The sequence below is a fragment of the Anopheles maculipalpis genome, chromosome 3RL (assembly GCF_943734695.1).
Source record: "Anopheles maculipalpis chromosome 3RL, idAnoMacuDA_375_x, whole genome shotgun sequence".
NCBI lineage: Eukaryota > Metazoa > Arthropoda > Insecta > Diptera > Culicidae > Anopheles > Anopheles maculipalpis.
Genome location: NC_064872.1, coordinates 58715540 through 58735932, shown reverse-complemented (window position 1 = coordinate 58735932; position 20393 = coordinate 58715540). Strand labels below are relative to the sequence as shown.

The window sequence follows — 20393 nt, the reverse complement described above, 5'->3', positions numbered from 1 at the left end:
GGTTATCTTTAGACCTCTCACCGATAACAGCGAAACGCTTAGATAACAAAAGCGTTAGCAACTACGTTTCTGTTTATATTGATTATCATAACGAACAGATAAACACGGTACACGGTGATGAAAATTTTAGAACGTGTTGAATTTAGTTTAATTAAATTAGTTCGGTACAGGATTGATCGTTTCTGCTGTCGAACACAGACCATTCAAAGCAGCAGTAGGATTGCGCCCAGTAGTGCATCCGGAAGCCACCGTTCCACTCTTATATGTTGGACGTTCCGCGATGTTGGTGACGGCATAGTTACAAACCAGATAGAACGTCTCGAAATCACCATCCAACCAGTACTGCATAGCGCATCCTAGCTTATCCGTTTGATCGTTCGCCATCTGCGTGAAATGTCCAATGGCCGGTCTAAAATTGAAACACAAATCAAATCATCGTTACTTTAACTCCCACCAATATTTTTACTTACCCAGTATATGCTTTTGGATAGCTGTTCAGTTGAGCTTGTGTGGTAACATTGTACTCACTCCACCAAGAATTTATACCTTCCTTAAGCAGCTGCTCATTTGTCTTGGTCATCCCGTAAAACTGTGATATGGCGATGTTTTGTCCAGCCCATGCGTACACGGCAGTATTACGACAACGATCGTGACCATAGACGCAGCTACGTGCATTATTACCAGCCTGGTTTGCCAACTCCGTATCCCAGGAGATTGTGGGGATGCGAATCGCTGGTAGGAATGATTCCAACTGTCCCAGAGCAAGCTGCGAACGGCGAGTGTTATGTTCGGAAAGTATCACAGTCTGTAGAGCGGGTGTAATTTCTACCACCGCGGGACTCTTCCCAGCGCATCCGGTGCCTCCGGGCGATCCAGGAGGGTTACAACCAACGTTCAGAAGGCCAGCTTTGCAGTAGGTTGTGGTGCAGTAGTTGGTTTGTGCTTGTAGTTCACTGACCAAGCAGCAAGCGATCGCTACTGAAAGAAAAGGATCAGATGCCATTAAATGTTGCTCTGGTGATATGGTCTTCTTGCTTATTGACTACTACCTCCAACCTGTCATGGTTGGTTTTTCTTCACAACGTTTTACCCGTTGCTTGATAAGCAATCCTGCATAGGAAAGAACGATTCGGACGGTATTTAACACCCAGTTCTTCCATATGAAACCCATCATCTCTATTGCTTTTTGTTGACCGAAATACTCGCTCTAAGAACCTTTACCTACCGAAAATCCAACTTGGCATTTTTCTCGCACTTGTTTTCACTCGAGAAAATGGTCTCTATATAGCCTGACACTATCTACGGATCGGCCGTTTTATACCGTTTCAAATCAAACGAGTCACGTGCCGAAAAAAAGCTGAATGAGTTATTGTACTACAAGCATCAGTGTGTTTGCGTTATTCGTAAGCTAACAAAACAGTAAGGTAAAAACACGAAAGTAAAGTAACAAGTAAGCAAATAATCTGTATTGAAAATTATTGCTCAAATTTTCGCGCCCAAGCGAATGCATTAGCCGGTGCTCAACATTCTGTTGCAAGTTAGAGTTTCTTGGAATCGATGGCTTGACAATGACTCAGTTGTACAATGTTTCTTGAAGTAAATAATGTCTGTATGTTTTAGGATAAAACGAGTGCATCTATCACGGAATGCTTTTGATCAAGGTTTTGCTACAATGTCATCTTTTTGAATGTGTTTGCTGAAACATAGAACCAATTGATTGAGAGCGAGCGAACAACGTGCGGTTTGCTGGTGTTCTGGATACTATTGTGTAAAGTGAAACAGAACAGATAAAAGAGATATTTGTTTTAATTAGTCATCAATAGCTGCAACACTGTTAGACTACACGGACTCGCTTTTATGGGCACAACTTCCATTATTTATTTAAATAGAACAATTGTGCTATATACTAAAGCGTACATTTGGAGCAATCTTTTGGAGGATATCTGTTGTTTCGAGCTTTATGATAACAAGTTCATATTTTACATCTACAGTAATACAGGTAACATCAACCAACAGAGGCGTCTTAAGAGTTGCGATCATTTGCTGATAAGACTTAGTTAACAAAGCAAAATTGACTTAGTTATAATGGCTAGAAGCAGCTAAAAACTTAAAAGATTCTATGATTCTTCCTTGCCTGATCAAGTTGGTTTATTTCTGGCATTTATGCATCCAGTTAATCCAGTTGGAATCCCGGCCAAACTGATCAGGCTTGTTAGAATGACCATGACCAACGTCACATGCCAGGTGGAGGTGGATGGAAAGCTCTCAGGCTTGCGTCAGGGAGGTGGGCTCGCCTGTCTCCTATTCAACTTGGCGCTAGACAGGGTCATCCGTGACTCGGAGGTGGAGACTTCTGGAACCATCTTCCATATGTCAACCCAGATCCTGGAAGACGCTGATGATATAGACATCATTGGTCTGCGGCTCTGCCATGTAGTAAAAGCCTACCAAAGGATCGAGCAGGCGGTAGAAAACCTCGGGTTGCAGATTAACGAGGCAAAGACCAAATTGATGGTGGCACCATCAGCGGCGCTACTAAGAAATCCGGAACTACGTGGGGATGATGTACGGATAGGTGACCGCAATTTTTAAGCTGTCCATAACTTTAGCTATCTCGGGTCAAAAGTCAGCATCGAAAAAAGCATAGAGACGGAGTTACGCGCTAGCATAATTGAGAAAACATCTCACCTCAAAAAACCTGTCGCTTCGGTCGTAGCTAAAACTGTATAGTACCTTCATAGTCCCAGTACTCACATACGCCTCTGAGACATGGACCCTGTCCAAAACAGACGAAGCCCTCTTAACCGCTTTCGAGAGGAAGATGCTCAGAGGGATCGTTGGCATCGTATGTGTGGAAGGACAATCGAGGAGCTGTACGAACTGTATGACAACCTCACCGTCGTGCAGCGAATTAGGCTCACCAGGCTCCGATGTGCTGGCCATGTTATACGCATTGCACCGAACGACCCAGCTCTAAAGTCCTTTTAGACCCTACACACGGACAGAGGAGGCGTGGCAGCCCCTGATTGAGGAGGGAGGATGGTGTGGAATCCGTGAGCGGTTACGGACTCTGCTGCGGCAGGCCAAGACTGCAAAGTGGTTGTAGCACCTGATAAGTAAGTAAGTAAGTAAGTAAGTAAGTCCTGCAAAAAATGTCCCCAATTGTCAAAACCATGGATCATTCGAAAAGACCACAGTCTTGGATACATCCTTTAGGAAATATATTTATTTCGGCTTTAAAATTAACTGATGCTCAAATCTCGAAGTTTTCTTACAGTTAATGCTATGACATGGTCCAAGATGTCAATGAGAGGTAGGACGCACAGGACGGACACACGACGCGACATGACCGGCTCAAAACGATCACAAACTGCGTGGAATTTTCGATACATAACCAGAAAGGGATCAGAGAAACAAAAACGAGTGCGACGTTGCGCTAGTCACGGATTAACCTATGGGCGGAGGTGGCGGACCCCAAGGGCTTTGCCGACCAGGTATGCCTCGCCGATCCGGGATGCCTCGCGAACCAGGGGGTCTCGTCGACCAAGGGAAGATAGCCTCGTTGATCAGGGAGGCCTCTTCAACCAGGGGGCCTCATGGATCAGGGAACCCCAGCTCATGATTTTCATAAAGTCCCGCTTCTGCATGGTTTTAGGACCCATTACCCAGTCCGCCTCCAAACACCTTGATCCGCCACTTCGCTGTGCTACGTCAAAAAATGCTGTAACCTGGGGCGATTTCTCCGGGACGTATAGATTAAGTCTGTCGATTTGATGCTTAATAAACGCGCAGCGACCTCTTAATCCACCTGAGCGTCTTCAACCATCTTCGTAAATTTTCTCTTATGCACCAATATGCACCAACGCTGCAAACAAAACTTTATGACAGGTTTTTGGATTAAGTTTTTAGTTTAAATTTAGCTGTAAGACAACCGTTATCAAACAATTAGATAAAACTTACTTTCCTTCCACTCTTTTAAATTTTTGCTCTAGATTTATTAAATAAACTGTCAAGTTTTCAACTGTTAGTTATTGTGGCTAATACCCTTATTACGGTACCGACTGAACTACCTCATTCACCGAGCACAATCCCTGATAGCGCGAGTCCTGACCAGTCGTACAGCCTGAGGCCGTTGTGCCGCGCACGTACACTGGCTGGTTAATGATGTTGGTGAACGAGTAGTTGCACACGAAATAGTACGTGATCCAAATGCCATTCTCAATCCAGTTCTGCATAGCACAACCCATAGCCCAGGTGCGATCACTTGCTATTTGCGTAAAGTGTCCAATAGCGGGTCTGCAAATAGTACATCTCAGTGAAAAAAGCCCCATTTTACGTAAACCAACAGCATCCAAACTACTTACCCCACATGGTTGCTCGGGTAGCTATCAATGTGTGCGGTAGATGTATCGAAATGCTCATCCCACCACATGCGTACGAAATCATCGATCAAACTCTCCACCGTGAACGTTTGTCCGTAGAACTGCTTGATGGCCAGATTTTGACCGGCCCAGGCGAAGTCAACCGTATTGCGACAGCGATCATGCGCAAACACACATGACCGTGCATTGTGTCCTGCCTGCGAAGCCAACTCAGCGTCCCAAACCAGTGTGGGCATGCGACGAGCAGGGAAGAATGGGCTCACGCCACCGGATGCGATCTGGGAACGGCGTCTGTTGTGCAGGTCCAGGATGAGCGATTGAAGGTTGGACGTAATGGGCACTACCACTGGAGATCTTCCGGAGCAGCTGGGACCTCCACTCTGTGGCGGAGGATTGCAACCAACATTTGGGACTCCGCTCTGACATAGATTAGCCGTACAGTAGTCGGCCGAGTAGCTGTGATCGATCAGACCCACCAACAGGAGTGATGCTGATAAGATAAGACAGATAGAAGAATGGAATTAGCTACGATTTTAATTCATGACATTGGAAAATGGAGGATCAGTACCAAGAATTAAGCGTAACATTTTGCTGGAAGTGTACTTCACTAGTTCACGACTGGAGTTCACTGACACTGATTTGATGCTGTTTGGCAAAAGCTGCAGTATTTATACTTCTTTCTTGTCCCAAAAACATGATATCAAAGCTCTTATGGCGATGATAAGCGGAGCATTATCAATTAATAAAGATTATGATTTCCAGGAACGCCCCCATGCAGATAAGGACGGTAGCCAAATACACAGTATTGTTAATCGCTTAAACGGTACTAATTTAGAAGTGTATCAAAAACATCGATAACACTCTCTGTGAAAATCATTTACACAATTGTTTTGTACACCAGCCGTGAGAGTAGATTAAGGTAAGTGAAATCTTATTGATTATCTATGGTTTACCGGTAACTAAGAAATGAAATATTAGGTTTTTATCATATCTTTCTCTCAGGAGTTCTCAAGAATCTAATGGCTAATGTTGTTCAGTAAATTACACATCGTCGGACATTCAGGACTTGTTTGTCCGTACTAAATTATGAGGAAATTGGATACCAGCTCGATTTCGATACATTTTTTTCTCAGATGTATGTCTTACAGTGTTTCTCAACTCATAAAACAAATGTTTGCGACATTTTGTTTACAATAATGCACTTTTCGAGATAAAATAACAATTTTTTTTGTTCATTTATTTAAAGAGGCTTTGAGTCTTACAGACTGCATTTAAATCTCTACTTCAGAAAAAAAGAACGGTTTAATGTTATACAAAACTATCGTATATGTGGCGTAAATATTATGGAAAACTATTGCGATTATGGCATATGGTATCGGATAAGTTTGAACCATTGCTTAAATTTCTTTGTATAAATTACTGATCCGTAAATAATTAGGCGGTTCTGCTGAAGTTTGTCGGATGATAGGATTGTCGTGAAATCAGTTTCTAGTTGGTAGGTGGCTCGGTGTGTCGTGTATCCATGCCAATCGGTGAGGATGTAGGAGAAGGTGATGTGAACACCACAGTAGCTGCAGAGAAGAGGACTGGACTTTTCTAGGAGGTAGGAGTGCGTAAAGCGGGTATGACCTATACGAAGGCGGGAAAAAAACTCGTTGGATGTGGCTGGATTCGACATCTTCTCATGAAGAGGTGTTGTGCTTGATAGGACGGAGTTTTTTGCTGAGGTCTACGTTGTGCCAGATAGTGTTGCAGGCGTGAAAGGGTATTGTATGGTTCGTCAGGACGCAGCCGACCATCGTTGGCAAGTTGGTCGGCTTTCTCGTTTCCGTTGATTCCGGAATGACACGGAATCCAACAGAAAACTTTTGTCGGGGGTGCAGGTATGGAGTCTAGGAGCTGGATGTGGGGGTCTTTGGAGTTGTCGTGTTCCAGGGCAGCCAGAACACTGGCACTGTCGCTGAAGAAGACGTTCGGTCGGTCAGTCTGTAGTCCTTCGTCGGCGGCTAGTTGAATCGCTATTGCTTCGGCGGAGAAAAAAAAATGTTTGCATTTAGACTGTATTAAGTGAGTAAATGTACTATTGGCGATGTCTCTGCTTCTTTCGGTTCCCCGGAGAGGGTTTGTTGTTCATTCAAAATCGCTCATTGTTTTTAACATGGAGACACTTGCTATATGCTACATGTTAATTATTCCTGTAGATCCGTATTTTCCGCAGCGATATCTTTGACACGAAATTCACAGGTATGTGCTTAGCATCTAATATTAAGGGGTTAGGATTATTTTCTTCTTGGCTTGACGACCTTCTAGGTCACGTCGGCCATCTATTGGCTTACTAGACTTGCCGATACCACGTAGTTGAACTGTCAGTCCTAACTACGGGGGGACGGTCCGGGGGATATTTGAGTCCGGTACTGCCGTGCAAAGTTCTGCACCGTTGTTGCTTTTCACCATCGGGCCCCATTATACTTATATAGGATTATACATACTTGTTTCTCTCCTATTGTTTCTCCTATTTTCGAAACTATCAAGGTTCTAAAGAATCTTCGAACTATTCTCTTGTACCATTTCAAAATTAATTCCCTGTAACGCCCTAACGTTACTTGCAGTGATTATTCGTCGTCTTTGTTTCATTGTAAAGCTAATAAAGTATATACATATACCCAAATCTTTGACTAAAACTTCTCTTTTATTTGTTAGTCCACCAAGAAACAATTCTTCATAATGATTTACAACTCCCTAAAAACTTTATTTTCTTGTAGATAGTTTGCCTATCTTGTTAAAATTTGTTTACAAATAGCATCCATTTTCAAATAAACAAAATGGTATCACTAATCTAAGCTGCAGGTGTTGTCTATTTGACTTATAATACAAACTATTCATTAACATTGGTTGAGGTTGTCTAGAGGTGCTAGCCTTGTTACCTTAAATCCCCGAAATAACAGGAGAAATATGTGTGTGGAGGTTATCAAACAAATACAAGGAGGATCTTGTTCAAGCACCGCCTTGAACACTTCCTCAATATCTTACCATTAGTGCCATGGCATTGGATACGTTTGGCTTTATATTCTGCAGAAGTACACTACTATCAACATGTATGTTGCAATTGATTGGGTACAGGTATCTACAAACTCATTCACAAACTTATCAAAACAACACATTTCACCTTCGTCAGGTCCAGACCAAGCTAGTTTGCATCCACAAACAAAACACGGGAAACATTCACTACACCGTCGTTTGTGACGCACAGCACATTAACAGAGCTTTCTATTCCAAGAAATTCCGCATCATTACAGAACGCTAAGCTTCCGGCCAGTATGAGGCACGGTGTCGTCTGCGAAAATGAGAGCAATAATAATGGCTACAGATTGTTTGCGCACATGTAACATCAGTTTCAACTGCTCGCTCGCACACAAATGTTACAAACACACTGAAAATTAGACTACAAAACCCCATTCAGTGCTGTTAGTTTCAGCACGCGAATTGTTTGTTTTCAAACGATATAAAACGACTGAGCTGAACAAGTGCCATTTTAAAGTGAACTTGTGGACTGAAGTGGAAACAAGTGAGTGTAAAATGGCAAGCTGGATATTCGGTAGGTAGAAAGCTTCTGCTCGGCTCATGGTGGATCTTCTTTGATGATCATCTCTCTTTTCTCAGTGGCGATCGCATGCTGCTTGGTCAGTGGACTGCAAGCGCAAACCAACTACTGCACCACAACTTACTGCCCTACCGGTGTACCGAACGTTGGTTGTAATCCACCTGGACTTCTTGGTGGTCCTAATTGCGCTAACAAGAGTGCCGTGGTTATAGTACTAAACCCGACCCTTCAATCGTTGATTCTAACCGAACACAACACTCGTCGATCGCAGCTTGCTCTGGGTCAGCTAAATTCGTTCCTGCCAGCGACTCGCATGCCCACAATCTCCTGGGATACGGAGTTGGCAAACCAGGCTGGTAATAATGCACGTAGCTGCGTCTATGGGCATGATCGTTGTCGTAAAACTGCTGTATATGCATGGGCCGGCCAAAATATCGCCATGTCACAGTTTTACGGGATGACCAAAACAATTGAGCAGCTGCTCAAGGAAGGCATCAATGCTTGGTGGAGTGAGTACAATGTTACCACACAAGCTCAGCTGAACAGCTATCCAAATGGATACACTGGGTAAGTGAGACGGCTTTTTACTCACTGTTTGCTTTAAGTTTTACAATTATTTGTTGTCGTTCTTCCTCTTTAGTCCGGCCATTGGACACTTCACGCAGATGGCGAGCGATCAAACTGCCAAGCTAGGGTGCGCTATGCAGAACTGGTTGGAAGGTCAGTGGAAAACGTACTATCTTGTGTGTAACTATGCCGTCACAAACGTCATCGGTCGTGCTACGTACAAGAACGGCACGGTTGCTTCTGGATGTACTACCGGACGCAATCCGATTGCAACTCTTAATGGACTGTGTTCGACAGCAGAAACGATCAATCCTGTACCGAACTAATGTAATATAATGTAATAAAGCTTAATTATAACACTTATCAACTAAAACTGAGGCCTTTAAGCAAGTGTTGTTACTGTTAATGAGTCCAACTGGACTAAGTGTCAAACGCCACTTAACGGTCCATCGCTCCTGTTATCACCACGACCTACGTTATTGATCGACTGATATTCACATAATACTAACACTTTGACAAATTTAAGTTGACTCAGCTACCACCGTGCTGGTGACACTTTATTTCGCTTCCCTTTCCCAGATCCCTTTCCAATAGATCTTGACACGGCTGATGAATATTGTAACACATGTTTTGGATTATTATTCGAACGATGGTTGGCAACAGGGAACGCATCATAACAACCTTAATGGACTTGACAGCTTTTCTGCCGATTAGGTATTGCAGTTTAGACTTTAAAAAAATAAATAGCTCTTCTCAATTTAATCTTACCTTTGGAGCTTCTTTTCCTGGGACATTTTGGTGAAACATTTCACCAACAATGCCATGTGGTATGCAAAATGCACCAAACGCTCCAAAAAATTTATTTTTTATTTATTTATTTTTTATTCATGTAGGCCAACTAATTTGAAGAAGGGACATCGGTTATTAAAAGGACCATGACGAAATGAAGGAAGATTCACAAAGACGAACCAGGAAACGGGACAGAGGAATATTTTAGTCGAGCAGGAGGTAGGTGTTGTTGAAAGCCGATAGAGCCCTTAGAAAGGAATCGTTCGAGCCCCAGTTAGAGTCGCGAGATTGGATGTACAGGGCGTCGGGAAGGGTATGATATGATGAAAGGCACTGTATGCATTTGTTTGGAAATTATTTTGTGTAAAAATTAATAAATATTTCCTTTTCCAAAGCTTTTATTTTCACGTTGACAGCCACAAAGCTTACGGAATGAGCGGCCCGAACTGGCAAGTGTCTCCGAAATTACAAAGAACCTGCCCCAGTCAGCATAATCGATCGATTGGTTGTGCTCCCAACAACCACACGCTTAGGGATAGATCTGTCACTATACGACACTGACCAGAGATTTCCTGACTAATTATACAATGCAAGGATTAGGAAACCCAAAACCGCATGGATGAAGCTGACAAAGCACCGAATCATGGGACAGAATTACCAAGTTTACCAAAATTAACAAACTGCCATATAAATGCATCACACGTTTCAAGCAGATCTCGGATATTCTTCTTCAAGTTAGCCTACATAATTTTTTCGACCAACAAATCCAAAATTCTGTCTGCTGTCCTTGGCATTGAGTACAATGTTTTGTTTTACACTTCTTCTTTCAAAATGTATTTTTGTGAATATGAGTGACTATGTGTGAGTGTATGTCTCATGCACAAATCTATTTCCAGGACTATGACTTAGTTCTTTATAAAAACAAAACACTTTTCGTAATGAAGCTTCACTCGCAGCTGCACTGTAGATGTGTAATGTACACGAAATAATGCTTTCTATTTCGAATCGTTTCGGAACAGAGTGCTTCCCGGCAGTGCAAAATGAGAACTGCGAAAATGAGAGCAATGATAACTGATACAGATAGCCTGCTGATATGGAATAAATGGAATCAGAGCTCTGCTTAAGTATAATCCGAAACACAAACACACTGGAAATTCGAACACGCCGATACTCCCGTTCGATGCAGTATTTTTGGCACTCAGATCAGCTTGAATTGTAGCGATATAAAACGGTTGGGTTGCACAAGTGTCATTCTAAAGTGAAGTCGTGGGTTCGAGGGAGAACAAGTGCGAGTAAAAATGGCTGGCCGGCTTTTCGGTAGGTAGATAGCTTCTAACCTGTAAACCAAATTCTCTAAACTTTGATTACCTTTTTTCCCCCTTCTGTTAGTGATAATCGTATGTTGCTTGATCAGTGAACTTCATGCGCAAACCAACTACTGTACAAAAACGTACTGCCCTGCTGCAGTACAGAACGTCGGTTGTAATCCTCCTGAAACGTCCGGTGGTCCTGGTTGCAGTGGAAAAAGTCCCATAGTGGTAGTACTAAACGCTACCCTTCAATCATTGATTCTAACCGAACACAACACCCGTCGATCGCAGCTTGCCCTAGGTCGTGTAGCGCCGTTCCTGCCAGCGATTCGCATGCCCACGATCACCTGGGATACGGAGTTGGCAAACCAGGCTGGTAACAATGCACGCAACTGCACCTTTGCCAATGATCGTTGTCGTAATACTGCCGTGTACGCATGGGTTGGACAAAATCTTGCCTTAACAAAGTTTTTTGGCATAACCAAAACGATTGAGCAGCTGCTTAAGGAGGCAATTGAAAGCTGGTGGAGTGGGTATAGCGTTACCACACAAGCTCAGTTGAACAGCTATCCACGATCAATTACTGGGTAAGTGAAAAGATCACCGTCGACGTGTTGGATAAGGATTACACAGTAGATCTGTGTCTTGGTTTCATGTTGCAGACCGGGGATAGGCCTTTTCACTCAGATGGTTAGTGATCAAACTGCCAAGATGGGGTGCGCCTTACAGCACTGGATGCAATCACCATTTAAAGTGTACTATCTTGTTTGTAACTATGCCGTAACCAACGTCGTGGGCACTCGTGTGTACAAGAACGGTACGGTTGGTTCTGGTTGCGCTACCGGACGTAATCCGATCGCTGCTCTCAATGGACTGTGTTCGATAGCCGAAAAGATCAATCCTTTACCCAACTAATCTGATGTAACGGAATAAAGCAGTCACCATCCTGACCTACTAAATTTTAAAATACTTTTCTTATATGTGAGACAAAACATATCACCAACACTCAGACAAACTCTACAGGGTCATTTAGATTCTCGGTTGTTCGTATTTGTCATTTGAAAAACAGCTGTTGTCTGTGGTGCGGCATCTTCTATTTGTCTGTTTGTAGCATCTAAAACTCGATCTCATCTAATACAGGCGCAACAACCTTATCGGAGTAATTTGAACAGATGTTCCGCCAGCCAAGCATTAAAATTGAAGAAATTGAGCTGCAAACGATTACTACAGCTTAACCTTCTACACATTCAACTCGGATAATTCTTTAAAGGGGCTATCCGGTGGTACATGCTACAGCGGCACCAATCCCCACACGCAAAGATCGGGAATCAAATCCCAAACAAATCGTTTCGCCGTAGTGAGACCCGGCTATCCAACTATGAGGTATCAATAGGCCGGCTTACTCAACCTGAGCAGTAGATAAATAAAACTTTTAATAGTCTTTGTTGCGCTCACAATCTCTACACACCTGTCCATTTTGCATCGCGGGACAGCACGTTAGAAACAGGTAACGCTTTTAAGTGATTGGAATTTCCTCATTATCTTTACGATATTCGTTTGCGGTATTTTCACTCTCGCTAAATTGCATTTGCAATTTGCAACGCCACAACGACACAAACCGACGCAGGCACACGACGCCAAACACTGCTGCATATAAAGCTTTGTTTCCGCAACAAGTACTTGCATTTTCATTTTGAAGATCAAGTTTGACCGTACACGAGAGATGTTTTATTCATTGCCAAGTGAGTCGTAATCATAATTGCGTAAAAATTGTATTTGGTAGCTACATTTTTCGATTCTTCCTTTGCAGGCATACTCTTGGTGTTGGGGCTCTTCCCTGCCAGTTATCAACTCACTAAGGACTACTGTGAGGCGGATTACTGTGAGCCAGGATTGAAGAATGTGGGCTGCAATCCACCACCAAAAGAAGGAGGACCGGCGTGCCGTGGAAAGCAAACGATCAATGCGAATTTAACCATCGTTGGACAAACGTTTATTCTACACGAACACAACAGGTTGCGATCGCAGCTTGCAAGTGGCCAGCTGGGATCGTTTGCACCCGCCGCCCGTATGCCACTGCTCGTGTGGGACAGTGAGCTTGCGGACCAAGCTGCACACAACGCGCGTTCTTGCCTCTTTGACCATGACGAATGTAGAAATACGGAACAGTTTCGGTTCGTGGGACAAAACATCGCCATATATCAGTACATGGGTCCACGGAAGAGCTTAAAGGAGCTGATGGGTAAGGAAATTCTTCAATGGTGGAGTGAGCATAACGTAACGACACAGCAACATTTGGACAAGTTTCCCTCCGAAGAACCAGAGTGAGTATATGAAAATGGCCCATAATAGGTCAGCTTAACCGTGTTCGGTGACATCATTCCGCATCATTTCGTTTTCATCAAGGCCCGAAATCGGACACTTCACGCAGATGGTTAGTGATCGTACGTGGAAGATTGGATGCTCCGCGCAACAGTGGATCGGCAGTGAGGAGGAATACAATGAGTTCTACTTCGTGTGTAACTACTCGTTTACCAACATGATTGGACAGCCGGTGTACGTGAAGGGGAAACCGGCGTCCCGATGCGTTTCTGGTGAAAACAAACTGTATCCTGGGCTGTGTTCGATCCACGAACGCATTTACTCTACACCGACTGCGATTGCGAATTAAGAGCTTCCTAAAGAAAATCTTATATACCAAAATAAATGTTTAGAATGTTTAGAGATCGTAATTAAAAATATCAATGCTAAAATCTAATATTGATTTGAATACGTTTGATTTTATCATTAAGTCTATTTTCATGTAAAATATTTTGTTCTATTGAAAGAAAATGTGTGTGATTAACACTAATCTTACGTTTATTTATCTGAATTTCGCATTCGTAAACAGAACTTGTCTCAGTAGGCTAAAAATAGCTTACCAAAACCTGGTCAGGCTGAAGTGCCGACAAAAAAGGAGTTATGATTTTATTTTGGCATTTCAACCTGGAGAATTCTCGACATTGTGGCGTGCTTGACTTAACCGCTGTTGAACAGTCAGTTCTATGTTTATAATTGGAAATTGAGAAAATTTTATTCAGCTTCACCAGGAGTGTATCATAGTGCAAGCAAACTAAGCCAATGCTTGGGCCCCAACAGGCTCAGATGTCGCTATAACTAGCTGCTTGGCCATAAGTACATTAGTCACTAAGAGTCTTCAAAATAATGCGGTTATCGTTATACGGGTGTTATTAATTGATTAAAATACATTGAATTTGATTATAGCAACAGATTTTCACTTCCTATTTCAATTCATTTAAATTAATTACAATCCTAATCTACCTTACTGTTGGAAACTTTATTAGGTTTCCAACGCCCTGTCAGTTAGGATGCGCAAAGAAGAAAAGGAGAGAAAAGAAGGATCAGAAAAGGGCAAGACGAGCCTGCCCTGGGATCAGTTAGGGAGCGATTTTTGGTTATTTCTAAGAGCTTACCAATAAAATTAGTTACACAACAAAACAAAAGACCGCGTCTCGTTTTTCAACACTTACCTAGTTATGGCGAATGCTAGTTTTCAAGGTAGTTTTTATTAATCATTTTATTTTTGAAGAAAATCTTCCATTTGTGATAGTTTGTGATAGTTAAACCCAATAGAATACGTGAAAGTATAAAATTACGCAACGAATACCGCTGTAGTGAAAAATAACTAGCACAGAAAGTTTTCTTCTTCGTGGCTTAACGACCTCTAAGGTCACACTGACCATCAAATGGCTTACTAGACTTGCCGATACCACGTAGTTGAATAGTCAGTCCTCAGTACAGGGAAATGGTCCGGATGAGATTTGAACCCCTGTCCTGCCGTTTAAAGGCCGGCTCCGCTGTCGCTTACACCACCAGGCCGCCGCAGAAAGTGTTTTGAGTTTTAAATTAATTTTAAGATTTTTCATCTCATGGATTTAAATAATATTTGAAGGCCCCGAGCCACGGAAAATTTCACTATCACTCATGAGAACTTGAAATTTCTCGTGGCCCGAGGCCTTTACAGAATTAGATCTCATATATTTAATGTCCATCTCAGCCAAATGCATTTACCTACTGTGCGAAACCACGTGCAAAGGCGCTTTCATATGAACGCCTAAATTTATACTATTAAAATACACTACACACGTGAGCTAAGCATTCATGTCATTTAAAACCTCATTTTTCACTCCATCAACAAGCAGACGCAATGCAAACAGTTTAAAACAATTACAATGGAAAACATTTACACCATGAAATGTTTCTCTTCATCCATCATCAACATCATCATCGTAATACACGAGCAAACAATTCCTCTCTACACCGTTTGTTTACTGTTTCATTTTTCTCACCATTCCGCCCAGCTCATCGGAGTGTTGAAACGGAAGAATGATTGCGCGAGAAAGCGTTGTTAGGACAGGTGGAGTGAGTTTTCTTCCAACACAACTCTGTTTGCACTGTAAGTCAACGAGATCAGCGCTGACTTACGGAGAGCAGATAATCTTTGATTCATATAAATGTGCCCCATTTTATGAGACGTCTCATCAATCCGTTTACAATGGCCATGTGGATCGCGTGTGGTACGTTTTGTAGATCGATTTGCAAAACATTTCTTACAGTGGATTTTTATTACTTTTCAGTCACAGTTGTGCTTCTGCTTGTCCTGTCGGAGGTGAACGCAAGTGGCAAATACTGCAAAAGCGATCTTTGTCCTCGTGGAGGTCCTCACGTTGGTTGTAATGCACCCCCAGCGTCTGGCGGTCCAACATGCCGGAGCAAAAAGAACGCCAAGAAAATCTCCCTGAATAAGTTCCAAACTTTTATTACGGACGAACACAACCTCAACCGTTCCAACATTGCGCTGGGCAGGATTTCACCCTATCCGAAGGCGGTCAAGATGCCAACACTAACGTGGGATAAGGAGCTAGCTGATCTTGCCGATGCAAATGCACGCTCGTGTATCTATGGTCACGATAAGTGTCGCGCAACGAAGACCTTCCCGTACGCTGGACAAAACATTGCCATCACACAGTTCTTTGGATATAAATTCACCGAGAAGGACATTATCCATAAGTTTATCTCGAGCTGGTGGAGTGAATATTTGGATGCACATCCGGAACATATTCAAAAGTATCCCTCATCGTACAGAGGGTAAGTGTTGTTGATAATTAAGCTACAAAGTGGACAAGTGTTGATCATGTTCGGTTTTTTTTTTTCCTATTCCCAGAAAACCAATCGGTCACTTCACGCAGATCGCCAGTGATCGTAGCACAAAGGTGGGCTGCTCGATGTGGTACTGGAAGGATGGTCAGATGGATGTTTACTATTTCGTATGCAACTACTCGACGACAAATATTATGGATCGTTCCGTGTACCAGTCCGGTCCTACCGGCTCAAAGTGCCAAACTGGAAGAAACCCCAAATTCCCTGGACTCTGCAACGCTAGAGAAGAGCCACGTTCGATTATGGATCCTTAAATTGTTGATGCTTAAGAACTCCACTTCCAACAGTTCCAACAGGTCCTATATCATAGTTGAAAAATGTCCAACACGCTAAACTTCCAAATAAAGATAATCTGAATCCTGTCTGTCCCATAATACCAAAACCAACACTTCATCAAGTTCCCGATAATCTTGTAATCTTAATCATTCACATGCCCAAGCCATGGCCAGCCAGCCAACGATGAACCTGGTGCAAGCACATCCGAAACATGGCAGACAACTAATCATCCGCGCGAACTATACCCGTCATCGAGCTCCAGCTGTGTCGTTAACAGACGGTCCATTACTAAATTTACGACCACACCATTCGGACTGTGGACTGTGTGTCCTCAGTAAGTCCTCCAGACGTATCGCACGTAACAGAAGAGCAGGAAGCTCTCGATTAGCATAACAAAGCTGGGTGAACTGTTCATTTTCGTTCGAAACGGAATGCTGAAAAATAAATCAATGGTCGCACGGAAAGAGAGAACTCGTTGTACGGCAAGTTCACGTTCAAGTACAAAGTAGCACCGCCGGTCGTCCCTTTGCGACAAATGCATCGTTGCACGCTTCGCGAATAAGATTATTTCCAAAGTTTGCCTGCCATTGCGTTCTCGGCGTCCGTTTCCAAGCGCCTGGCCATTGTGGCACATTCGCCGTCAGGCGTACGCGGGTATAATTTATACGGGGAAAAAAGGGATTTTCCTTTATCGTCTGCGTGGAACTGCAAGCACATACTCACACATGCACGCTTTGCTACTGAGACATGCATCCCGGCAGCACGACAAACGACACACGAGCTTTAATCGGAGCGTCCTGTGTCGGTTGCAAACAGGGAACCGGCCGGTTCACTCTCGCTTTCACTCTCACACGTTGGACGATCTTGGTGTGCTGTCCTTGTGCATCTCCCTTAAGCTACCGTGACAGACCGGCATCTGATACGATTTGTGAGCAGCTTAAACGCTCCGACAACCGAACCACCGTAGCCGGATGCCAAAAGCTAAACAGGAAGACGACCTACGGACGTACAATCAGCACCCATACCCGTAAACATACCATCCCCAGCAAGCAGACGAAGTAGTCGTTTTTTGTCTTTTTTTCCGGTTTTTTTTTATAATTGGAATTTATCTTCCCCCCTCAACATCTCACTCTTCCTTTAAACTACGGGCGTCTAGACGGAATTTTGGCATTCCGAGACGGTAGCAAAATGCGGAAAAAGTGCAATAAGAGAAGAAAAATGAGCCACGAAAACTCGAGCGTTGCGTTTTCACGTTCATGGTGCAGGAAAAACTTTATCCATTTTGCCGAGTTTTCCAAGAATTGGGTACGTCTGGTTGCTTCTGGGTCTGGCTGCAGGCTGACTAGCCCGGTCAGCCAGTGTGGGCGTGGAAAACATCCGTGCAACGTCCGTTTATTGGTTAGCTTGTAATCGAATTTATTCATCCATCCAAAACGTCACCATGACTGAATAGTGTATGGCATGTGTGGGTCATTCGGCGTAATGGGCGATCATTATGCAATTCGATGGTGTTTCGATGCGGTGGGTGTATTCATTATGACCGTTTTATGCATGTATTAGGATGTGATTTTTTGTTTTGCAGCCAAGAAGATGGAAATTTTGAAATTGAAGTTGGAGATGCAATGTATAATGCATTGGTCTGATTTAATGTTTGTAAATACTACTTTTAGCAGCCAGATTTCAGAGCTCGAGCAAACCTTAGATGCCGTCGTAAAAATTTATAAATTTTTTTAGCACTTTTTAAATAAATGTTTTGGTATTCAACCAAAACATTCATTTGTGTAGTATGTATTATACATGTATTTCTTATTTTGTAGGTTTTAGATTGCCGTAATGTGCCATTAATAATACTGAAGAGATCATTTTTCAAACTGATTATGCATTCTCGATTGAATCGCGAGGACAATAGAATTGGATTGAGGATCAATGCGACAAAGATAAAATACCTGCTCGACGGAGGCTTCAACCGTGATAGAGCCCTACTCGGAAGCAGAGTAACAGTTGACGGTGACGATCTTGGGGTGGTAGAGGAGTTCTGCTACCTTGGTACGATCGTAACTTCGGATAACAACGTAAGCAGCGAAATCCAATGGGGCATTGTTCAGGGGAATCGTGCCTACTACGGACTCCTTAAACTCCTGCGATCTAGAAGACTCCAACAACACATGAAATACAAGGTTTTCTGCACCTTGATACGTCCGGTAGTCCTCTATGGGTACGAGTCCTGGACTATGCTGACGGAGGACGTCAATGCATCCGCCATTTGGCGGTGTGCGTGCGAGCAGGGCGTGTGGCGAAGACGAATGAACCACGAGCTAGCTGAGCTGTTTGGCGGTGCTGATATCCTGACGTTAGTCAAAGCCGGTAGAATACGTTGGCTGGAGCACGTGATGCGTGATGCGTAGAGGAGCTCGGCGAGCTCATTGGCTGGATCAAGTAGAGTCTAACCTGTCGGAAATCGGATACAGCCGTGGATGGAGGAGGTATAGAAAATTTAAAGAAACGAATGGTAAAGTAAAATTTAGAAACACACTAAGTCAAATTGCTCTAAGCCTCTGTGAAAAAATCAAACAGCCAAAAATTTTAACTAAAACGTAAGATTTTAATAGAAAGATTTTTATAACTTAACAACCAGTCGAAAGGTGCTATCATACTACCTTACCATTCGATATTTTATAAACTTTGCTTGCAGAACCATTTTTACAATATCTAAACCATAACTTCTTCTTCTTCTTGGCTTAACGACCGCTGAGGTCATGCCGGCCATCGAAATGTCTTACTTGACTACCGATATCATGTAATTGGTTAGTCAGTCCTCACTACGGGAGAAAGTTCCGGATGGGATTTGAACCCCGGTCCTGTCATTTGAAGACCGGCGCCGCTGTCGCCTATACCACCGGGCCGCCCCGACCATAACCATAATAAACCATAACTAAACAAGGCGAAAACGTACTGTTATTGTTAAAATTTGTTTTATTCTATATTTTCACACTCGTGGCATTGCTAAAACTATATTTTTAACACAGGCCAATGGTGTGCGATATATTACTAATTAATACTCGATTTTTTAACGGATGAAATACAAAACAATTACAAAGATCATCATTTGTTTCTTCTAGCCGATACAGCATGCCGTAGAACCCATCTCATAAACGATTTATTGCCAGGAGACATTTTTTAGCCGTGTCTTGAGCATTTCTTATGCTGCTCCGATGCTGGCTTTTTTCACAAGCTATTTCCTTCCAATATTTTTAATCTGATCCCGGGAATGCCCTTTCATGTGGAAATGCTTCATAATACAAATAAATAAAAACGAATAACGATTTACTGCGATATGTAGGTTCCTGGGCGTTACTAGACATCAAGAGACAGTTTTTTTTTGTCAATATTCTTTAAAAAAAACTCAACAACAACACATTTTAAAGGTCTTATGTTCAATCAAAAATGTAACCGGTTGCTCCAAAAACCATAATCGGTTGAAATAATATTTGTTTGAAAAATACAACATCGGATATCCATCGGAAATCCTCTAAGAATCTCTTCAAGAGCTCTATGAACAGTTTAAAGGTGTTTGTTATTTAATAAGCAAAACAATCAGATACAACCAACATTTCAAAACATTTTAACAGTACAAAAAGTGTCATAATTGAATTGTCATATGTTCAAACAAATCCATAAAGAGTTGATAGCTCTTAAAACTGTATGGGAAGAGTTCCTCCCGTCAAACAGCAACAAAATGGAACAAAACGACCCACTTTAAGCATCCAACAGCACACGTTATTGAATGCTCACTTGTTCAACTGCAGTGCCTACCACACTAACACTACCAAACCTACCTGAATGTTTACCTAGGTATTGCAGTTTCCTTTGTTATCGTAACCGCTTGCAATTCAGCAACACCCTTGTAACGATCACAAACCCCCCCCCCTAAACAACCCACGCTTTGTACCGGTGCTGGATAATTGACGAAAATGGCGAAGCGATTAAAACGTTCCTTTTTCCCTGTTGCTTTCCGCGCGGCCCATTTTTTGTTCGTCCGTCTTTCTAGGTCGCGTCACTTCCCACGAAAGACCATGACATACAACGTGGTCTGACATTGTCCTTTCTCTTTCTCTCTCTCGCTCTCCGGTCACCACTACCAAACTACTCTTTGTGTGGCGAATGATTGCTCCTACCCCATTCGAGCATGCAATTCAATTGCATTCTAGTGAAGAGAAGTTTATGTTTCGAAAGTATTCTATAGCCGGG

The 20393-nt window shown here is 42.8% G+C and overlaps 6 protein-coding genes across 6 annotated transcripts; 4 read left to right on the top strand and 2 right to left on the bottom strand.

The window, feature by feature from the left end:
* Window positions 1-156: 156 nt before the first annotated feature.
* Window positions 157-1256, bottom strand: LOC126563464 (antigen 5 like allergen Cul n 1-like). The gene is made up of 3 exons (XM_050220109.1): window positions 1226-1256; window positions 471-978; window positions 157-409 (listed from the first exon to the last, which is right to left on the bottom strand). The coding sequence occupies exons 1-3, from the start codon at window positions 1242-1244 to the stop codon at window positions 157-159; spliced, it is 780 nt and encodes a 259-aa protein (XP_050076066.1). The 5' UTR covers window positions 1245-1256.
* Window positions 1257-4049: 2793 nt separating this feature from the next.
* LOC126560837 (antigen 5 like allergen Cul n 1-like) lies at window positions 4050-4969 on the bottom strand. Its single transcript, XM_050216786.1, has 3 exons — window positions 4951-4969; window positions 4365-4872; window positions 4050-4296 (listed from the first exon to the last, which is right to left on the bottom strand). The coding sequence occupies exons 1-3, from the start codon at window positions 4967-4969 to the stop codon at window positions 4050-4052; spliced, it is 774 nt and encodes a 257-aa protein (XP_050072743.1).
* Window positions 4970-7920: 2951 nt separating this feature from the next.
* Window positions 7921-8896, top strand: LOC126563449 (antigen 5 like allergen Cul n 1-like). Its single transcript, XM_050220094.1, has 3 exons — window positions 7921-7977; window positions 8043-8550; window positions 8624-8896. Exons 1-3 carry the CDS (start codon window positions 7959-7961, stop codon window positions 8874-8876), a joined length of 780 nt encoding a protein of 259 aa, XP_050076051.1. The 5' UTR covers window positions 7921-7958; the 3' UTR covers window positions 8877-8896.
* Window positions 8897-10637: 1741 nt separating this feature from the next.
* Window positions 10638-11564, top strand: LOC126560836 (antigen 5 like allergen Cul n 1-like). Its single transcript, XM_050216784.1, has 3 exons — window positions 10638-10656; window positions 10726-11236; window positions 11312-11564. The coding sequence occupies exons 1-3, from the start codon at window positions 10638-10640 to the stop codon at window positions 11562-11564; spliced, it is 783 nt and encodes a 260-aa protein (XP_050072741.1).
* An 808-nt stretch (window positions 11565-12372) lies between these two features.
* On the top strand, window positions 12373-13320 carry LOC126560835 (antigen 5 like allergen Cul n 1-like). Its single transcript, XM_050216783.1, has 3 exons — window positions 12373-12391; window positions 12460-12973; window positions 13056-13320. Exons 1-3 carry the CDS (start codon window positions 12373-12375, stop codon window positions 13318-13320), a joined length of 798 nt encoding a protein of 265 aa, XP_050072740.1.
* A 1884-nt stretch (window positions 13321-15204) lies between these two features.
* Window positions 15205-16124, top strand: LOC126562848 (antigen 5 like allergen Cul n 1-like). Its single transcript, XM_050219439.1, has 3 exons — window positions 15205-15226; window positions 15287-15797; window positions 15874-16124. Exons 1-3 carry the CDS (start codon window positions 15205-15207, stop codon window positions 16121-16123), a joined length of 783 nt encoding a protein of 260 aa, XP_050075396.1. The 3' UTR covers window position 16124.
* Window positions 16125-20393: the final 4269 nt, after the last annotated feature.